This window comes from Perna viridis, chromosome 3 (genome assembly GCF_037379345.1).
Source record: "Perna viridis isolate PV_CMFRI_1.1 ecotype Kerala chromosome 3, ASM3737934v1, whole genome shotgun sequence".
In the NCBI taxonomy this organism is placed as follows: Eukaryota; Metazoa; Mollusca; class Bivalvia; order Mytilida; family Mytilidae; genus Perna; species Perna viridis.
In genome coordinates this window covers 4,856,206-4,875,405 of record NC_142447.1, presented here as the reverse complement: position 1 = coordinate 4,875,405, position 19,200 = coordinate 4,856,206, and the positions used below count along the sequence as shown (strand labels likewise).

The following is a 19,200-nucleotide window of genomic DNA, read 5'->3' as shown; positions in this document are numbered from 1 at the left end:
TTGGAAATCTTTCCCAAAACTATATCATAATGTTACTGTGAAAATTTTACAGTTTGCAATATAACTTTGCAAGTATCAATGAGTGTTAACATCTAATTCAAAGGCAATAACAGTGTATTGACTAGAAATATAAAAACAATATACTGGTGAGGCTTAGAATTTGGTAAAACGTGTGGCAAAGCCTCACGTTTTTCCAATGCATGCCAAAATTTGTACAGTGAAACTTCTCCAAACCAGAACCTAAGAAAACCGGTCTTCCCTTCAAACCGGCCATTTTTAAAAGTCCCGGCCGATATACAAAAGACCAGCCACCCCTAAAACCACAGTTTTAGTTACATATTTCAAGTAAAAACAACCTCTCAATTCCAGCCACCCGGGTATTGTTCACCTGTAATAAATATGTCAACAAAACTGTAAATGATTACGTAATTTTACTTAATTAATAATTCATTCACTGACCAGTTTGCATTTCATCAGTGGACAGATGGTAATTAAAGGGAACAGTAGTTTAAACAACAAATTTGATCCAGACATCACATTTTTCATTGGTTGGGTGTTGGTGTGTACACACGTCAGGCAATTGGGGTCAATTAATAGTACATTCAATATTTAAACCGTCAATTAATGTGACTTGTACCCAAGCCAAAACAATAAAGGGGTGAAATTATTAGACTTTATTGATAGGTAATTTACAAAAACTATATAAATGATTGATTACCAATTACCATCAATAGCCCTTTGACCTTTAATACACATTCTTTCAAAACCATGAACATTATTTTGTAGTCAGTATCGTTTGTAAAATCAAATCATTTACAAATGATGCAAGCTTTGAAATGTAGTAAAAGGCCCAAAGTTTTGAATTGGTATTAAAAATGTTCCGACCAACAAACTGACAAGGTGTAGGGTCACAGAACGCATGAATGGAAACAACTCTTAGAATGCATTGCTATTTCTCACAAAACCGGCCATTTCCTTTTGTCCAAGTGGTGCCCAGTTTGGAGAAGTTTTACTGTATATGGTTTTTATTTCTAGCCAATATATTGTTATTGTCCTTTTACTGCAATCCTCAACATTTTTAAATCAAGTTTAATTTTTGTTCAACTTACTTCCCCACTATTGACCCCTGATAGTAATGCTATGATAAACAGGTTGTTCATGCAAGGGTAGGGAAAGTAGGCAAAGCCAAAGGGTTATATACTGTTAATGACAGTATATCATCAATAAATATACTGTCAATGCATTTTGGTTGCTCAAATAGAACGATTGCAGTATGAAATGTTAATTCTCCTGTTGAATCAATTTCTTCAGTACTAGTAAATCTCATGGGTTCCTTGTATATTTTGATTGAACATTGCCATTTTTTATCTATTGATTGGTTTCTAAAACATTTTAATGAATAAGCTGAATAATAATTGAGTCTGTTTGGAATTTCCATTTCCAATTATACCTGATCAAGCAATCTAACAAGCTTATCGAACACCATTCTCAGGAATGATCCCTCGTAGAACTTGTCTCTATGGTAACTGTCAAACACAACTGGATCTTTAGGCCAGGACCATGGATGGCACATTTCACACATATCACTGTACTGAAATAAAAAAAATTTGTAAACTCTAAGGTAAATATTGAAGAATGTAGAGTACACTTTTGCATTTTGAAATAGTTATAATATGGTAAACAAAAGTATAAAAAAATTTGAAATCTGGTTTCAGCTGTTCATTTTGTTGTTAATCTGTGTAAATTTCAAATCATTCTACCAAAATTTTTGTTCTCAATTAGGTTCTTTTAACCTGTGATGGCTTTCCTCAATTTAATACAAATCCATGTAGTAAGTTCTGCCAGTTGAATAGGAATTGAAAATTCTGACCTGTTACAAAGTACAATCTTATTTCAATCTCATTAGTAAGACGAACACAAAATCATATTCTGGTAATTCTAAAAATAGGAGGAAATGTTGTTAATTTATTACCGGTAAGTTATCATTGAAAAGTAGTAAATCTAACACCATAACAGAATGTAGAAGGGTCATCATACCAAACATGAATTAAAATCATTTAAATAGGGAAAAAATATATATATTCTATATAGGTTCCAATAAAACGCCTATTTTAACCCTTTAGGTCCGAAAGTCCAAATTAAATAAGAACCTTCCTTTAGTGGTTAGTAAAATCATATCAGAATTTCAGACTAATTGGTCATCCACAACTTAAGTTATTGTAAGGAAACGAAATGTCCCCTGACAATCATGTTAATGATGAAGACGACGACTGTGCCACAACATTATACCACCACAATTTTTTTGCGGTTATATAAAAAAATGTGTCAAAGAAGAAGGAAGTCCTGTCAGCTGTATGACCACTCTGTAAAATGAATTATATCAGCATAAAAAATAAGCAAGGTTAATGAAATTCAAGGCCAACTCTTGAGGTTCTTGACTTAAGTACGGTAAACATATTTATTTTTTGCAATGGAGTGTATGTAATAATAATGCAATGTAATATTAATTTTAACACTTTTGTAATCATCCTTTTTTTTAAACTTCGAAAATTAATTGGTTGACAGAAAGTGGGAAAATTAGCAACAACATGAATTAATACTTTAAATGATAATTCAGCTGACATACAAGGTGGATGCAGTACATTTCTAAACATCGGTAGATATTTATTGAATTTTTTATGACAAAATACTTCATCATCAACTAACCTGTTTGTGGGCATCTTTGAGGTACATATCATACCCACTATCAGCTGTTTGGTAACTGGATTTCAGATCCTCAGGGAGTAAAGAAAAATAACTGAAGCAAAAACAAAAATCAATGTTATAAAACAAACTTCTAAAATATATACATTATCAACGATGAATATCTGAAAAAACTTGGGTAACAATTCTTCTCTTAAGTTTTACACCTCTGTTGTTCTCAGTATGAGAACTAACATTTTAAATGCCAGTCTCTGTAAGAATCAGGCAGTGGGTGAAACATGGTATGAAAAACACTTATCATTTTGAAAGCTTAATTTGACTATTTGCACCATCAGAATAAAGAAAAGAATTTTGGTAAATTGAGTTTTTTTATTTCTATTTTTTATTTCATTTTTTTTTATTGAAATGCACTAAGGATGAACATTTCAAGGGGAGATAACTCTGTCAAAAAACATCATTTTTCTAACATTCTACTGAAATATGTTTCGATGCATATCCAGTAATGCTGAGATCAAATAATGGTTTTTTTTTTTAAATAGAGAAAGCATCCCTTAATAAAATTATAGTGTCAGATCGGTGGGGTTATGACATGCATGTTTCTGATTTTTCCCATTTGTCTGATTATCACAAAAACTTACACTTAAATACTGAAAACATATTGATGTTTGCTATTTTAGTGGTGGACAGAAAAGCTAGAAAAAAATAGTTCCAGCGATATTGATTTTAACACTATATAACTATATCATTTTTTGAAACTCGGAAATGTGATACCTGCAAATATGTTCACTTCACAGAATCTATGAAAATTAGCAACTGTGAAAATTAATACATTTACAGTGCATGGTATTTATGTGACTTTTTTTCACTATCAACCCTGAATCTTTTTTCTTGAATCGTTGAAATGGTAAATGACTAATTCAACATCCTGTGTAGCAGAAGATAAAAGAAAGAAGATACAAGTCTTTAAATGATATTGGTGACATACTTCATGGTTGAGAAGTATTGATTTGTATTATATGGCCAGCCAAAGTGGACAAAAATCAATATTTTGCAATATTAGAAAATAATTTTTCAATATTACAAAATCATTTTTTTAATATTAGAAAATATTTTTTTAATATATAAAATTCATTTTGTAATATTAAAAATTCATTTTCTAATATTACAAATTCCTGAAAATATCACACATTTAGTAATATTACAAATTAAATTTGTAATATTAGAAAATGAATTTGTAATATTAAAAAAATCACTTTGCAATATTGTACAATCAGTCACATTTTTTAATATTACAAAATGATTTTCTAATATTAAAAAATCGTGATTGAATACATTTTATAATATTAGAAATTATTAAAAAGGGTTTTGTCATATAAGAAATCCAATTTGTAATATTTGAAAATGAAATTGTAATATTAGAAAATAAATTTGTAATATTAAAAAATCATTTTCTAGTATTAAAAAACATACTTTTTTGATATAAGAAAATCAATTTCTATTATTAAAAAATCATTTTTTAATATTAGAAATTCAATTCAATTTTTAATATCAAAAAATCATTTTTTAATATTAAAAAAGGGTTTTGTAATATTAGAAATCAATTTTTTTATAAATATTAGAAATTCAACTGAATTTTTAATATCAAAAATGATTTTTTGATATTAAAAAATCATTTTTTAATATTAGAAAACACTTATTTTTGTCCACTTTGGCTTGCCATAGTATTACTTATCATACATGTACATACATAAAATTTTTCAACAACTATATATAGTAGTATTGTAAGTAGGGTACCAATTATCATGGTTTTCGTGGGTAGGCCAAACCACAAAATTTGGTCCAAATGAATAAGAGATTCCCATTGATGTGTATACTGAAAACTTCAAAACCACGAATTTAAGAATCCACAAACATGTGTTTCTTCCCTGATCCACAAAAATTGATATCCACAAATTAAAGTACTTTCACAGAAGTAACAGATTTGAATTTATCAGCTTTATCAACAAACTACTCATCCATTTTTACTTTCTTTTTCTTTTTGGTACTGCTCCTAAGGAAATCCCCGCCACATTTTCTGCACCCGTCCCAAGTCAGAAATTTCTGGCCTCTGTATGTCTTGTTTTGTTTGCACTTTCAGTTAACATTTATGTTTCTGGAGTTTATAGTAGCAACTATTTTGCTGTACCTGTGTATAATGTTTATGGGCCAGCTGCAGTCTGCCCTGTGGTGTAAGAGTTGCCTCGACCTTCAACGAAGACCAACTGGAGACCTTGAACTGACAATTTTCATCCCAGTGGGGTTGTTGTCATTTCAGCATACTCACCATATCTATTCTCATTATAATATCAATTTGCAACTGAAAAATTGCTTCCTTCCAGTATGTAAATTGGTCTGTATCATTTTTCCTGTGCTTCCAAGTGCACTTTATAGATTCATGACAGAAATTTCAAACAATTTTTGTATTATGTAGGTTTGAATTTCAGTCAAAGAGCACTTTTAATACATGTATATTTTAATTTGATAAACCAACCTATTTACAATTTTGTGGACCTCTATTCTACATCTGTTGGGTGATGATATGGTACTGGAAGACTCTGATGGTACTGGACTGAGCCTGTCAGTCTCATCAGGTGAGGATTCTAAAGTATAAAATTCTATCTTTAATTCAATATGCACCATCAAATTCAAATATTTATATTAACATGCTTTTTCTTCAGTATTAAAACCTAAAGTATGTTTAGGGAAAGGTGAAAGGTGGAAAAACAGTCAGTAGATTACAAAATTGTGATAGAGTATGTATAGAGTAATATAAAATATGGTTTTCTCTTCAAATATTTAAGAATGAAAGACAGATGTTTCATTTTTATAAATTTATTAATTTTGCAAAATATTCAACAAACCAATCTTCCTTACCATTTATAGGAGAATCCTTGTTTTCAGCTGTACTGGAATCATTTTCTTCTGGAATACAGTCTGATGGATAGTAGTCTCGACCAATCAGATTTCTCAGAACTAAGTTGTATATTATAAACTCATTGTCCTTTTGTAATAACATGTCAAACAGTTTTAAACTGGCTATACACAACTGAAAAGGAGTAGATACACCATAGAATTTGGAAATGTGAACTTGTACTCAGTTACATATATCATAATATGAAACTAGAAGGACTGTGAGCAATGCTTATTAACTTAATACACCCACTCCCTCATTTGCTAAGGAGTAATCAAGGGAACCAAGGTTATAGCGGTAATCAAAATAATGTAATCCAGGGACAAAGACCAGACATGGGAAACAGACATACATAACAAAGAACATATAGTAACTAAAATCATACATACAAAGTAACAAAAGCAAATGAGCAACTCAGACTCCACTAAAAACTGGGAGCATGGACCAGGTGCACCGGTAGGGTATGCATCCTCTGTTTTTCTAGAAACACCTGCAGAGTTGCTCATAAAAAAGTCAAGTCCGGGGTAGACAAATGAGGAAAGGAAAACTATGACCCGTTGAATAAATCAGTTTTCATGGTGCTGATGGATACACCATAACGATCCATAAGTTCATGATGACGACCATAAAACTTCTGTAGTGATGACTTCAATCTTGTAGCAACATAACCCTGTTCCAGAAGCCTATTTGTTAGAGTTCAAACGTGAGTCTGCACCTTTTGATCTCCAAACTGATTTGGATCAAAATCTAAAATAGGAAGTGCACAATGGGAATATGTAATAAAGACTCTGAGAAAGTCTCATTAAATTCCATTCAGTGGCATAGTAAGAGTAAAGGATAAGAGATAAGTACCCATCTATGTAATGAAGGAAGGAAAGAAGTATGGACGGAAAGGATGGACACTCCTATCACTACTCCTTGTTCTCTTGTCTATCTTTAGCAAATGATTTGGTTTTTCATTATTTTTTTTAGGCATTATAAAAGTTTTGCTTACAAACATTATCAATGAAATCTATATTCTCTGACAGTACATACTACCCTACAGCGGGAAATTTTGGCATATTTTATCGATCTGTCTAAAAGTATCAAAATAAATTTCGCAAAATATTAACTCAGTGCTTAAGTACTTAGTACACCACTAAGCATACACCAAATTAAGAAACCCCTATTTTTTGCCTTAAAATCGCCAAATTTTACACCCGCCATATATTATTATAGTGAACACATCTTGTTAAAAAATAATTCATTACATGTCTCTTTCCCTCTTTGATGGATGAATTATAGGTTGTTCTCCTGAAGAAAACAAAAATCTGTATACAAAGACAATTATGTCTTTCCCATGCATTTCCTATTATTGAGATTGTATTGTCAGGTATATGAATAGGTCCTAATGTAATGTACATTGCCTCATGAGATTATACCTCTCCTCTTTCCTCACAACCGCTATTAATAGGTAATGCTACCTCTAAATTAACAAGCCTTTTTTTAAAAAATACCCTTACCTCCTCTGACAGGTGATTACATCTCTCTATTAACCTTTTTCTGACACGACATGGATCTGTTCCTTCTGTTTCTGGTTGCATGTCATCTCCCAGTATAAATTTACAAAACTCTGAAATATCAATGATCAGTATACTTGTCATTATAACTACAGCTATTCAGCTGTTCTCTTGTTGAACAGCATAAAATAGATATAGAAACAAATAAATATGAGAAACAAGAGTGAGATAAGCCTAATAAATATGAAACAAATTTCTGAAAACAAAAGAAAAGAAAAGGAGCTTCCTTATAATGAAAGCCAACAATTAACTAAAAATATTTTAAAAAATCATGAAAAGTCATTAAAAAATAATAACTGTCTAGTCTAAAAAAAAAACTAAATTGCATTCCTATAAAAATATATTGTATGCCACCTAAGGCTCGTACTAATATAATATTTGTATCCATTTAAAATGCCATAAAATCCTACCTGCCAGCAGAGGTGGAGAACACACAGTCCGTAAACATCTAGTTAGGTATGTTGTTGACAGCACAGCCCCTGATTCTGAAGCCTGTAGCAGAGACGGCTCCATAATAACATCAAGGAATGTCTCACGGATGGACCTGGATAAAGCCTTGGCAACATAAGGGTTGGCAACACCGATCAGCTGATCACAGTAGTCTAACCAAGATAGGAAGGAGACTAGCAGTCGTTTTCCTACAAATGACTGTTGGTCTTCACTCTCTGTAATAACATCTAACCTACAACAAAAACAAAACTTAATAGGCCATTCAAAGTTAATTTCTTGGTTTAATTCATGAAAACTAAGGAGGGAGGAAGACATTTTAATGTCCAGTTCTTATGCTTCTTATTTGATTTTCAGTAGTTCTTTAGATTACGACAAAAAAAAGTTTTGTAAAATGTAAGATGCTCTTTTTCAGTTTTTTTTTCCAAGTAAAAAGATGTCCATATACATGTACTAAATATCCATATCATTTAAATGTTCATACCCCCATTTAGCCTCCACCATGTCAAGTTCACATGGATGAACATTTTCATGTGGAAGTTTAAGAAAAGATTCCACTAATCTTTGACTGAGCTGAGTACAAAACTCTGTATCGTTCACCATGGTAACAGCAGCATTTTGTTCTGGAAGACTTGCACATAACATCAATCCTTCACATGACTTGACAGCCACTCGACTGTCCTGAAAACAGATGCATGTACATGTGGTATATCAAAAATAGTGTGAATAAAGGTTAATCAGTATGTCTGATTTTTTGTGAAAAGGACTACAATTTCATAAACATGTTGAAAAGTGAAATTTTCTTTGAATTGTAAATTACAAACAAACAGATTGGCCTATTGTGTAGTTAAGGTCAGATTTAAGTAAAATCTCACATTTTTTATTTGAAATGAATGACACCCTGGCAACTTCAAAACAATGTAACATTTGTGACATCACAGTGGAAAAGTTACATTCAGTCAGTGACCGTATACCACTTGTAAATATACAGTCAATGCACTTTGACTGCTCAAACAGAACTGTTGCAGTATAAATGAAATTAGAGGACTAATTGCCCTCTACATAAAGTGATATTGTGAAGTAATATCTAACTAATACATGTACCACTATTACACACATTACTGACAAAATTGAAAATCAACAACATACTTACAGCACTGTTGGATAGTGTTAGTAATGATTGTACTAAGCTAAAGTCACTTTTTGGCACAGATTCAGTTGTGGTTTGGTCTTTTGGGACCTGCAATATAAAATGACCAGTTAATTAGATTATATCATACAGCACAACATATCTAAACCAAATCTCTTTCAGGTATGTGTTCAATTAAAACATGCCAAAAATGCATTAAAACTGACACAATTGGACTTGAAAATATATCTGGTTTAGTCAAGTTTTCAATTTCTTCTGGGTTTGGTTTAGACAGGTTTTATTGCAATTAGAATTTAAAAATGTTGAAATAGATCAAGTTTTTATGTATTCAGTACTTTAAAATAATTAATACTGTACAAAAAATCAGTGCATTTCATTTTTAAAAAATGTACCCAAGGAGTTAGACCTAGTGTAAAGGACATAACTCTTGAAATCAGTGTTATGTTTGTATCCTATTAAATCTCACCAAAGCCTATCAAGCTTGCATTTGAAATAGAATGAAATCAGAAGAGTTGTGTCCCTTACCCTAGGTCTACTTATATAATGAGAAAGTTATGCACAGTATTAACATTCAGACTTTTTGTCTCATCTCTAAGGGGCATATCCATGTCTCACCTCAATAAAGAAATTGACAAGATAAGGATCGGCTTTGACAAGAGAACACACAGTACACAGGAACTGGATTTCTTCTGTTTCAGATGGAGCAGCTTTCACTTCACCACAACTCTTAATTAATCTCTGTAAATAAAATTAAGTTCTGACCTGCATTTTGTGTTGAAAAGAGTTTAATGCAATGACTTCTGCTTGAACAAGAATGTTATTATTTCATATAAAATGTAATTCAACGTTTATATTCCATACAATTGCTTAACATGTAATTGTGAATCAAGCCTTCACATAAATTTCACTTGATCTTTTCACACAAAATTCTTGTTAAGCCAATTCTATGTGAAAATCACACAATTGTCTTGTTTAAAGTTCATGTGAATTTTGTGTGAAGATGAATTGTACAAACACAGTATTTGCCTGCATATGTGGTGGACTTAATTACACTTCATGAAGAATGCCTAAGTTAAACAGCCATCATTTCTACAATTTTTGTCCAACATAAATTTCTGACAGTATGTACAACTCCATATGGTTATATTACTTCCAACAAAGTTTCAGAACAATGCTGCAACCTGCTTAGAAAATACATGTACATGCAGTTTCGACAAACAGACAGGGTGAAACTTTGTTTTTGTTTTGTTTTTTTTTTTTGGGGGGGGGAGAGGGGGAGTATAATGAGACACAAAGCTGGCAGCTAACTACATTTTAATTTATTACCTATTAATATAAAATTTTCAGTAGAATATAGCATATGTGTACATTTTTATAGATTCTCTAAATAATGAATTTGATGACAACTTACGTGAACTGCTCTATGTACACATATGTTTGGCAACAAAGGTTGCTTTAATCTTGACAACAGCTTCGTAAAAAATATCAGCACCAACTGCTTCATACCAGGTGGGTGCTGCAAAAATATAGAAAATGAATCTAATGCAAATCTTCTTCTACAGTAATCAATCATTAACAGTTCTTGATAAAGTCTTATAAGTCAATCAAAGTGCTGTCAGCACTGGGTTTTTTTTTTTATTCTTGTGAAAATTGTAGCATTAACAAAATCTAAAAGATTACATGATGTGAAATAAAACTTTAATCATACATTTCCCATATTATTTAAACTCTTGATCCTAATATGTACATGTATAAACTGACTGTCAATCAATTACTGATTTCTGAAGTAAGAACTGTAATCAATAGAAAAACAGTATCTAAATTTCAAACACATTTACATATTTACAGGTTATAAAAGATGTATTGAATGATATAAAAGGAATTAAATTTGGACTATATTTTTGTATAGTGTTCAGAAACAGTAGGGCATGAACCAGCAACATAAGGTATTTTGTTAAATCAAAAAACCCAAAAACAAAGAATTGGAAATTCAAAAAAATTTGAAAGTGGTCTAAGAATTTTAAAATTTGTATTTAAACACAATAAATTTTTGTAAACATATTCCAAGCAGTACTTCTTATATATAGTAATACAAGTCTTCATGTAAACAGTCATAATTACATCATAATTTTCAGCAATTTTCACTGTACCAGTTTACAGACATGAAAAATCCATTATGAAAATAGCCATTTCTAATAATCATACTTCTCATTATGAAGTACATTTAGTACAAAGATACTCACATCTGTTCTTCCAAGTGAATACAGGGTTTCTAACAACTTGTGTTGAAGTAGATATTCCATACAAGGTCCTGTTTCCCCTTTTTCTGCACTTGACTCCTCCTCTTGCAGTAAAGTTATCATTTGGTCCAAATGTGATGATAAATTTGTTTGCTCAACTGTTATTTTGTCACCTGTAAATACCATGTTATATGTTTAGAAACAGCATATAAAAGGAGCCCTTTAAAATGAACTCTATTGATAATGGCCAAGTAAAAGTACATGTAATTTATACTATATATAAGAAAACATTTGTTTTTTATCCTCGACTTTGAATCTGTTAGGACCATAATCCCAATCCAATCAAATACATCACAGTGCTCAGCTTGATATGACTGCAGAGGTCAAGCCTGCAACAGTTGGGACGAGTATAGACACACTATTCAAGCTTGATACCACATTTCAATTTTGACTGCAATAAAATATTTAACAAAACTCATTGGATCAAAATTTGACCAGAATCAAAGAAGTTCCTTTTTGGCCCCTAATTTCTAAATGGTTCCAGTCACAAACATCAAAATCAGTCCTGGCCTTCCTTTTATGGTATTGTGCCTTGTGGTACAATTTCAAAGAGATTCATACACTCATACTCAAGTTATTTTCCCAACACTAAAATTTCTAGGAGCACTTCTCCTGTGGCATGGGCACTTCTCCTGTGGCAATCTTATAGTCAATCCACCCTACAACCTGCTTAACTCAAAGTGACCATGCTTACATGAGACCAGTGAGGGTGCATCCTATTGCATGGAAGCCAAATACATGTACATGTATCACAACAGCATGACCATAATATAAGACTGCAGAACATCATTTTGCCTTTAAACCATGACTTGTGTTAATTGTGCATGTAACAGTACACATAATTTTACTGAGTGTGTTGACTTATCCATGAATGTATCAATCAAAATCAATGAAATTGAGTTGTGTGACCATGGTTTTTGTAAACTTAGAATATCATGGCTGAAAAGTCTACAATTTCATTAATTTGATTAAACCCATTTAAGGCATTTTAAACTAAATGTACATTTTCGTACATGTAATTCATCAAAAAGCTCTTTTACAGCATAGAAATAAATGAAATACATGTACCGGTATGTCCCTTGATTAATCTGTTAATTTAAATGTACTAAAATCAAAATTACATTTAGTTCAGTGGCAGATCAAGAGAGGGGTTGCAGGCATTGGCAACCCCTTTTTATTGGAAATTTGTCAGTTTTAAGTGTAAAATAGAAAAAAAATGGCAAATAATGTCTAAGCACCCCCTTTTTCTGAGGAACCCTGGCTGGCACCCCTCCTTTTCAAAGTGTCTGTAGTTGTGTATGTACATGTACCTTTACTTTCCATGAAAAACTCTGTTACAGATTTCCAGTGATACTTGAATTCCTCCTGCAAAGTCAGTTGAGGAGTAAGCTGAAAAAATAAACAGGTGAAAATGGTATACATGTACTGGTCAAGAAGTGCACTTTAGTTCTTAACTGCAAGTAATTGTCACAATCATACAAATGTTTTCTTTCTTATCTCCTGTACAAAAAGCGCTTGCTCCAATGTCAAAATAGCCTATACAGACAATTATTTTGCATAAAAAAATTGGATTCAAGGATTGGTAACCAATGGTTAAAAATCCTGTCATGAGAATGATGCATTCTACATGTACATATGCACATTTTCATGTACTCACAGACTACTTAACTGGTCAGTGAGGCAAAAAGGTAAAAAAAAAGTCCACATTTACAAATACCATTTTATATCCATATGTCCACAGAACATATACTTAATGCACATTTAATAAAGGAAGAACTCCTTACTATGGTATTTAATGCTAAATAAGGTCATAGGTTGGAAGTACCGAGAACCTGAGTTCTGTCTAAGAGGAAGTCATGTCTTTCAGAGCTTCCCATACAAAGTGCAGTATTTTGCGTATCTTCTTCACTAAAAAGCATTTATTTTATGGTCTTCAATAATTATTTAAATTCAGATAATTTTTTTCTTGTCCAAAATGCCATTACTGGAGGCCTCTTGCCAGAAAAGGCCTAAATACGAACACTACATAGAACAATTCATGGAACAACCATTAAGTTGTTTCCAATGCAAGCAATGATTAAAATATTGGCTTACGGACATTTCTATGATTATGTTTGAATAAACTAGCTGTTATACAACTTTTTATGTCTCTCATGTTCCATATGAGTATGTAGGCACAATTAAAAAAATTCAGGAAAAGTTGGGTATGATGATGTACTTGCATGTATGTGCCTTTCTCCACTGTAATGGCACAATTCCATTTGATGTTCAAGAATCTTACCCACCTCGGAAAAAGTACAACTCCAATAGTATTATTCAAATCATAGCATATAAACATGCAGCTTTTCTAAGATTGAGAAGGATATCATTTTAGTTTTCCATTTTATGTGGACAGATATATCAGTTTGATGTGTGTTTGTATGTGTAAAATATTCCCACCATCCACTGACAACTGTTATAGGACCTAGGACGCCATTACAATTATGAAAAATGACAAACATGTACATTTTTCTTTACCTACAGTATAAATGCTGAACATAACTGTCATAAGCCATGATAAGGAATACGGAATTATCTTGCAATGAAGGATTTGTTTTAGTACGTACCGCCTCAACTGCTTGATGCAGGATATTTGAGAACTTAGAAAACATTCTCTTCTTCATTTGTAGAAATCAGGCCATACAATGGTATTCAAACAGGCTACATTTCCTTCTTTTTTTTTGGCTGCTGATGATGCTTCGAATTTCAACCGGATGTCAACTAAATGACATAAAACCCGGAAACCGGTAGGATCCGCGTCTGATTTTCCCCGGAAAATTGCGCGCAAGTCTAAGGATAAAAAAATTAATCTAGTAACTGACAATCAAAAGATAATTCATTTCTTAGATCTGTAAACTTCACAAACAGGTTGTGTATTAAAAGGAAGAATTTACTTGAACTGTGCAAGGAGTCAGAGAGTTATCAAGGTTATAGCGGTAATCAAAAGAATGTAATCCTGTGACAAAGACCAATCATGGAAAACAGACATACACAACAATGAACATAAGTAACTAAAATCATACATATACAGTAACATAAGCAAATGAGCAACTCGGACTCCACAAAAAAACTGAGACCATGGACCAGTAATCCCTTTTGGCCGCCCCAAATCAGAAAATAGCTTCGGACACTGAATCCCAAAAGGGATTACATGGAACAGGTGTACCGGTAGGGTAAGCGTCCTCTGCTTTTCTAGAAACACCCGTCGAGTTGCTCTTAAAAAGTCAAGTCCGGGGTAGACAAAAGAGAAAAGGAAAACTATGCCACGTTGAACAAATCAGTTTTCATGGCGCAGATGGATATCGTAACGATGGTAAATAGTATTCTAGCACTCCCTTTTTCCGAGGAACCCCGACTGGCACCCCTCCTTTTCAGAGTGTCTTGATCCTCCCATTTTTGTTATCCTTCACTCCTTAATAGAGTGTAATGTTGTCAAAACAGAGGATATTTGACCCTATCGACGCAACTGGCCCATACTTCAAGTTTTAAAGAAGCCCGATTCTACTGTTCGCAGAAATGTGTGTCTTGTTTTCTCGATTTCAGTCTTGCAAATACTCACTGGATAACACAGGGTCACAAACAACGCATATCTTAGATGATTTTTCGTACGTTTTCTTTTTTGTTTCTGCTTGTATTTATATCTCGATTTTGTTATCATGATTTGTTACTAGCCATTTGTGACTAACAGAAGCCGAAGGGGGGTACAGTTTTAGGTTCCATGTGTCCCTTCCTTTGTGTCTCTAGATTTTTTGTAATTTTTGATATTTGGTAGATGAATTAGTTTTAATAAAGTCCATTTTTTTCCTGTGGAATATCTTTTTGGCTAGGAGGTGATCCTTGATTTTTTATATTATTCATCAAATTAATCCAGTTGTCCGAGCCATTTTTTTTTTCGGAAGCCCTCTATTTTGTATTAAGATTTTGTCTTTATAACTGATTCATGTATCTATAATTACATATAGTCAAAGTGAGTTCGAACTTTGTACCTGAAAATTACACTTTTGTAGGTTATGGTCCCTGAATTGTAAAAGGAGAAATTCTTTTTTGTTCATTTTTTCTCGTTTTATTAGACTTAAATATTAAATGAAATTCAGAAAAAAAATGTTTTGCTTATCACAGATTTACTTACAACACATGTATTGTATCTTATTGCACGTATTAAGTTCAGTAGAGGATAAAAATGTTTAGCAAAAAATATTCCGAGGTTCCGTTCTCAATTCTCAAGTTTAGCACAAGTTGCACCCCTGCTGTGAAACTGATCGGATATATCTGCCAATTTGATGATGGTGATAATGCCACAGTTTTGGCCACTAGCGTTTCCATCTTATTCATATAAACGTGTGGTACACATGCGAGTCAGTTGGCGAACATTCCTGGTAGTAAATTAACCTTCATCTCCTTTTACCATACATAACGTCGCTTTTCATCTGTTGAATGCGTCAAATATTCTTCTTTCTATCCATCTCCCTGCCATTCCAAGTAACTGCCAATACACAATAATCATAAACAAACTTATCAGTTAAAATAAATTCATATGAAAATACAGTTATCTGAACAGCAGGTGTGGAAAAAAAAATCACCCGCTTTTTTATGCCGCCAACAATGCAAGTATGTTCGTAATTTTCAGTTGGTGTGTCTGCTGTGGAATCTCTTCGGTTATTTGCGTTAATATAAATATTCATTAGGTAACTTGTAATAAAATACATTAATATTTAATCAATGAAATTTTATAAATATATAACTTTATAATATAAAATGACTGAAAGCAATGGCGAAATCAGGGAACGGAATCCGAGGGGGTCAGAACCCAATTTTTGTTTAAAAATTTTGCTAATTTCATGCAGAATTCAGGCAGAAATGAGTAAATAATAGGCCAGATCCCCATTTCTAGATCTCTGGATCCTCTGGGTCCGCTGGATCTTTGACGAGACACCAGTCAGGCTGGCCGTTGCCTTATTTTTCTTGATAAATTTTGAAAGGGTTTAATTTCTTACACTGTATTTTGTACATGTATCCTTTGTGAACCAACCCATCAAGTCAGAGTACGTCTGTGCTTGGTATGGTCGATGAAGCTTTTCACAAAGTCTGCAATAAATGTCTGTACCAACTATTGCGTATTTGTTTCTCCATTCAAAATATTGCTGGAAGAGTGTTTCGTTTGTAGAAACTTTGTTTATGTATTCAGCGAAATCCACCGTAGAATTAAAATCGTAAAAGTTGATGAAAGAACCCGGAATAACCGTTGGACTCATCTGACCTTCGACCCAGTTAACAACTGGTATGATATCGCTTTCGCTTTGCAAGGTGCTCCAATACTTTTCTGTGACATAATGCCGACAATGAGAATTTTCGAACGCAAGCCAAAATTTATACTTGCTCATTTGGTTTTTCGGTAAGCAGTAGCCATCTTCCGCGGCACATTTTGTTCCACATCTGCCGTATACATCGACGCTGAGATGCTTCTTTATATCTTTAATAAGTTTAAATCTTCTTCCCGCGTCGTGACAATTGCTTATAACGGCAAAGGCCGTTTTATTCTTTCCAGCAAGTGACACCGGTGATAAATTCTTTTTCGGTTTTCTCGCTTTGTACTGCCCATATGTGTTCAGGATAGTGGAATAATTTCTATACGAAACTGTCCAATTGAACACCCCTTGCATCCATTTGTAGTTTTTCTTTACAAGAGCGGTTGGCTCCATAGTGAACATAATCCACGGTTGACGCCTAATGCGCATGCCTGGCATATCTTTAATGTCGACGTCGACGTCATGAAACATTATGGCGTCGCTAAATGCCAAATTTTCGCGATTGTTGGTTACAGTGCATTCGTATTTACAAGTTTTAAAGTTGCTTCTTATTGAGTTTGTCCAAATATTTATATGTTTGAAATATCCTGTCCACAACAAAAGTTGTTTTGCCTTACGAGACGAATCGTTATAAATATCATCAAATTTTCGAATGTAGTGTTCCTCTTTTACGTCATCACCGGGATCGACTATTCTTGGAACCAATGTGTACCGATAATCGAGAAATGATAAAAGGATTGTCAAGCCGAGGATGAAGGTAAAAGCCAGGTATTGTCGTACCCTTGGCGTGTCCACTGACATAGCATTAATTTAAAAGTCTTGCATTCGTCATTACATAAACCTGAAAAAGGAAAAAGAACCTTTAGGAAATTAGCATCAAAATCTTTGAAGTAACAAAAGACTTTAATTTTTTCATATATAACATCATAGATGGTTAATTATTACCATCTCCGTCAATACTATACTCTCGAGAGGGCTGTCTTCCACGTTGACGACTACAGTTTTGTTTTGTCAAGACATTGGTGCATGGTACACTTTAAAAGAGAGAGGAAAAAAGGTATCGTTGTATAAGTCATGGCAGTTGCAGACTTTTCCAGCGTTCTGGTTTTTATGTCCCAGCACACGAAGTGGCGAGGTATTATGCGATACTCTACGAAAATTTGTGTCCCGGTTCGTCCTCTGACTGTCCTTCGACGGTTTCCAGATGATTACATATCAATGAAACTTTGCTCAGTTGTTTAGTACCATAAAATACAGATATTAAAATTTTAATTTTCAGCAAAATTCAAAATGTAGCTTTTGAGTTAGGCCATTCTGAACATTTTGCCATCCCCTTATTTTCACCATTACGTGGTGTGGTATCACTTTATGTTCCACCAATGCCATATTTTTTCCTTGAAATTGCCGTTTGTTACACGGACTTTCTTTTTTGGTTATTCCTTTAGATTACTGCATAAATTTGTCAGTTCGGTAATTTAGTCATTACACTTTATATATGATTTAGTTTCACATGGTTGCGAATGGTAACTTTACCATACAACGACCACTTAAAAACCACGTGCACATATCACAATTATATATTAGTTATAGCTGTTCAAAAACCTATTACCATTCTGTGTAAGAATCAGACAACGGGTGGCACATCATTTTCCCCAATTTAGTCATTTTTGCCTAAAATATATTCAGTACATCTAGAAAACAACCAAAAAGCTATATTTGAGTTTTTCCTGAAGCATCTGTAACGTAGATATTTTTGACATTTAGGAAGAGTGCGGGAAAATTTTCCCGCCATTTTTCCATAGTACATTTCAACTGAATTTGATCTATCAATATCTTAAAAAGGCAAATTTTACAAACGCTTTGATGGTTGTTTCTGGTGGTTAGACGGAGAAGTACTTAAAACTGAACTATCAACATTGAAAGATGTTCACCAGAATATATCGAAATCAGTTGGTATGAGTACTCATGTGTCATGATATTTTAAAATTTTCAATTACAGATTATGGAACGCCTAAACTGTCTGATGAGATACACATTTGTTTACGTGTTGTCAATTTTATATTACTTGCTGTGGTTTTATAATTACATGTGGTCATTTTGTATTTACGTTATGTAAGAACATCTTTACATTATGTCGTTTTGTCTTTACGTTCTGCCATTTCGTCTTTACGTTCTGTCATTTCGTCTTTACGTTTTGTAATTTTGTCTTTACCTTCTGTCGTTTTATGATTACGTTATGTCAACATATATTTACGTTATGTGGATTTATCTTTACGTGCAGTGGTTTTCTTATAACGTGAGGTCGTTTCATCTTGAAGTTACGTCGATCTCTAAATACTTTATGTGCATTTTCTTTTCTTTACGTGCAGTGATTTCTTCTTTCTCATATTTTAGGCATTCATAATTTAAAAGATAGTTATTCTGTAAATTCTACTTTTTACGATTTTATAGTAATTGTAACCCTATAAAAAAAATCACACGCCTGAATTGTTCAGATATTTTGGGCAAATAACTATCTTTTAAATTATGAATGCCTAAAATATGAGTTTCACAGTGTCGGTATGCTGTGAATGAAAATTACGTTTGATACTGGGACCAATTTTCTAGGGGTAGGGGTAATATTTTTAACATTTTTTTGAGAATTCTTTCTTGAAAATTAGATTTGGTGGTTTATTAATGTAGAAAATTTAGTCACGCAATAACTTGTAGAGTCAAATTTATGCGAATTTTCGCGGGAGTCGAAATT

General features: G+C 32.9%; 2 protein-coding genes across 5 annotated transcripts in view; both read right to left on the bottom strand.

Moving 5' to 3' along the window:
• The window catches only part of LOC148620744 (FHF complex subunit HOOK interacting protein 2A-like), a 26,039-nt gene extending 10,630 nt beyond the window's left edge, over positions 1 to 15,409 (bottom strand). For both annotated transcript variants that reach the window (XM_088574497.1, XM_088574498.1), the window contains exons 1-14: positions 15,278 to 15,409; positions 13,716 to 13,938; positions 12,420 to 12,498; positions 11,053 to 11,222; positions 10,221 to 10,325; positions 9,425 to 9,547; positions 8,813 to 8,899; positions 8,144 to 8,340; positions 7,623 to 7,894; positions 7,156 to 7,265; positions 5,617 to 5,788; positions 5,234 to 5,342; positions 2,707 to 2,797; positions 1,451 to 1,591 (exon numbers count right to left, since the gene is read on the bottom strand). In XM_088574497.1, coding sequence (XP_088430623.1) covers positions 1,451 to 1,591; positions 2,707 to 2,797; positions 5,234 to 5,342; positions 5,617 to 5,788; positions 7,156 to 7,265; positions 7,623 to 7,894; positions 8,144 to 8,340; positions 8,813 to 8,899; positions 9,425 to 9,547; positions 10,221 to 10,325; positions 11,053 to 11,222; positions 12,420 to 12,498; positions 13,716 to 13,772 — 1,713 coding nt within the window. In that variant the 5' untranslated portion in view covers positions 13,773 to 13,938; positions 15,278 to 15,409. The remainder of the gene's footprint in view (positions 1 to 1,450; positions 1,592 to 2,706; positions 2,798 to 5,233; positions 5,343 to 5,616; positions 5,789 to 7,155; positions 7,266 to 7,622; positions 7,895 to 8,143; positions 8,341 to 8,812; positions 8,900 to 9,424; positions 9,548 to 10,220; positions 10,326 to 11,052; positions 11,223 to 12,419; positions 12,499 to 13,715; positions 13,939 to 15,277) is intronic.
• The window catches only part of LOC148620743 (alpha-(1,3)-fucosyltransferase 7-like), a 10,934-nt gene continuing 6,919 nt past the window's right edge, over positions 15,186 to 19,200 (bottom strand). For all 3 annotated transcript variants that reach the window (XM_088574509.1, XM_088574510.1, XM_088574508.1), the window contains exons 2-3: positions 16,143 to 17,295; positions 15,186 to 15,631 (exon numbers count right to left, since the gene is read on the bottom strand). In XM_088574509.1, coding sequence (XP_088430635.1) covers positions 15,572 to 15,631; positions 16,143 to 17,255 — 1,173 coding nt within the window. In that variant the 5' untranslated portion in view covers positions 17,256 to 17,295 and the 3' untranslated portion in view covers positions 15,186 to 15,571. The remainder of the gene's footprint in view (positions 15,632 to 16,142; positions 17,296 to 19,200) is intronic.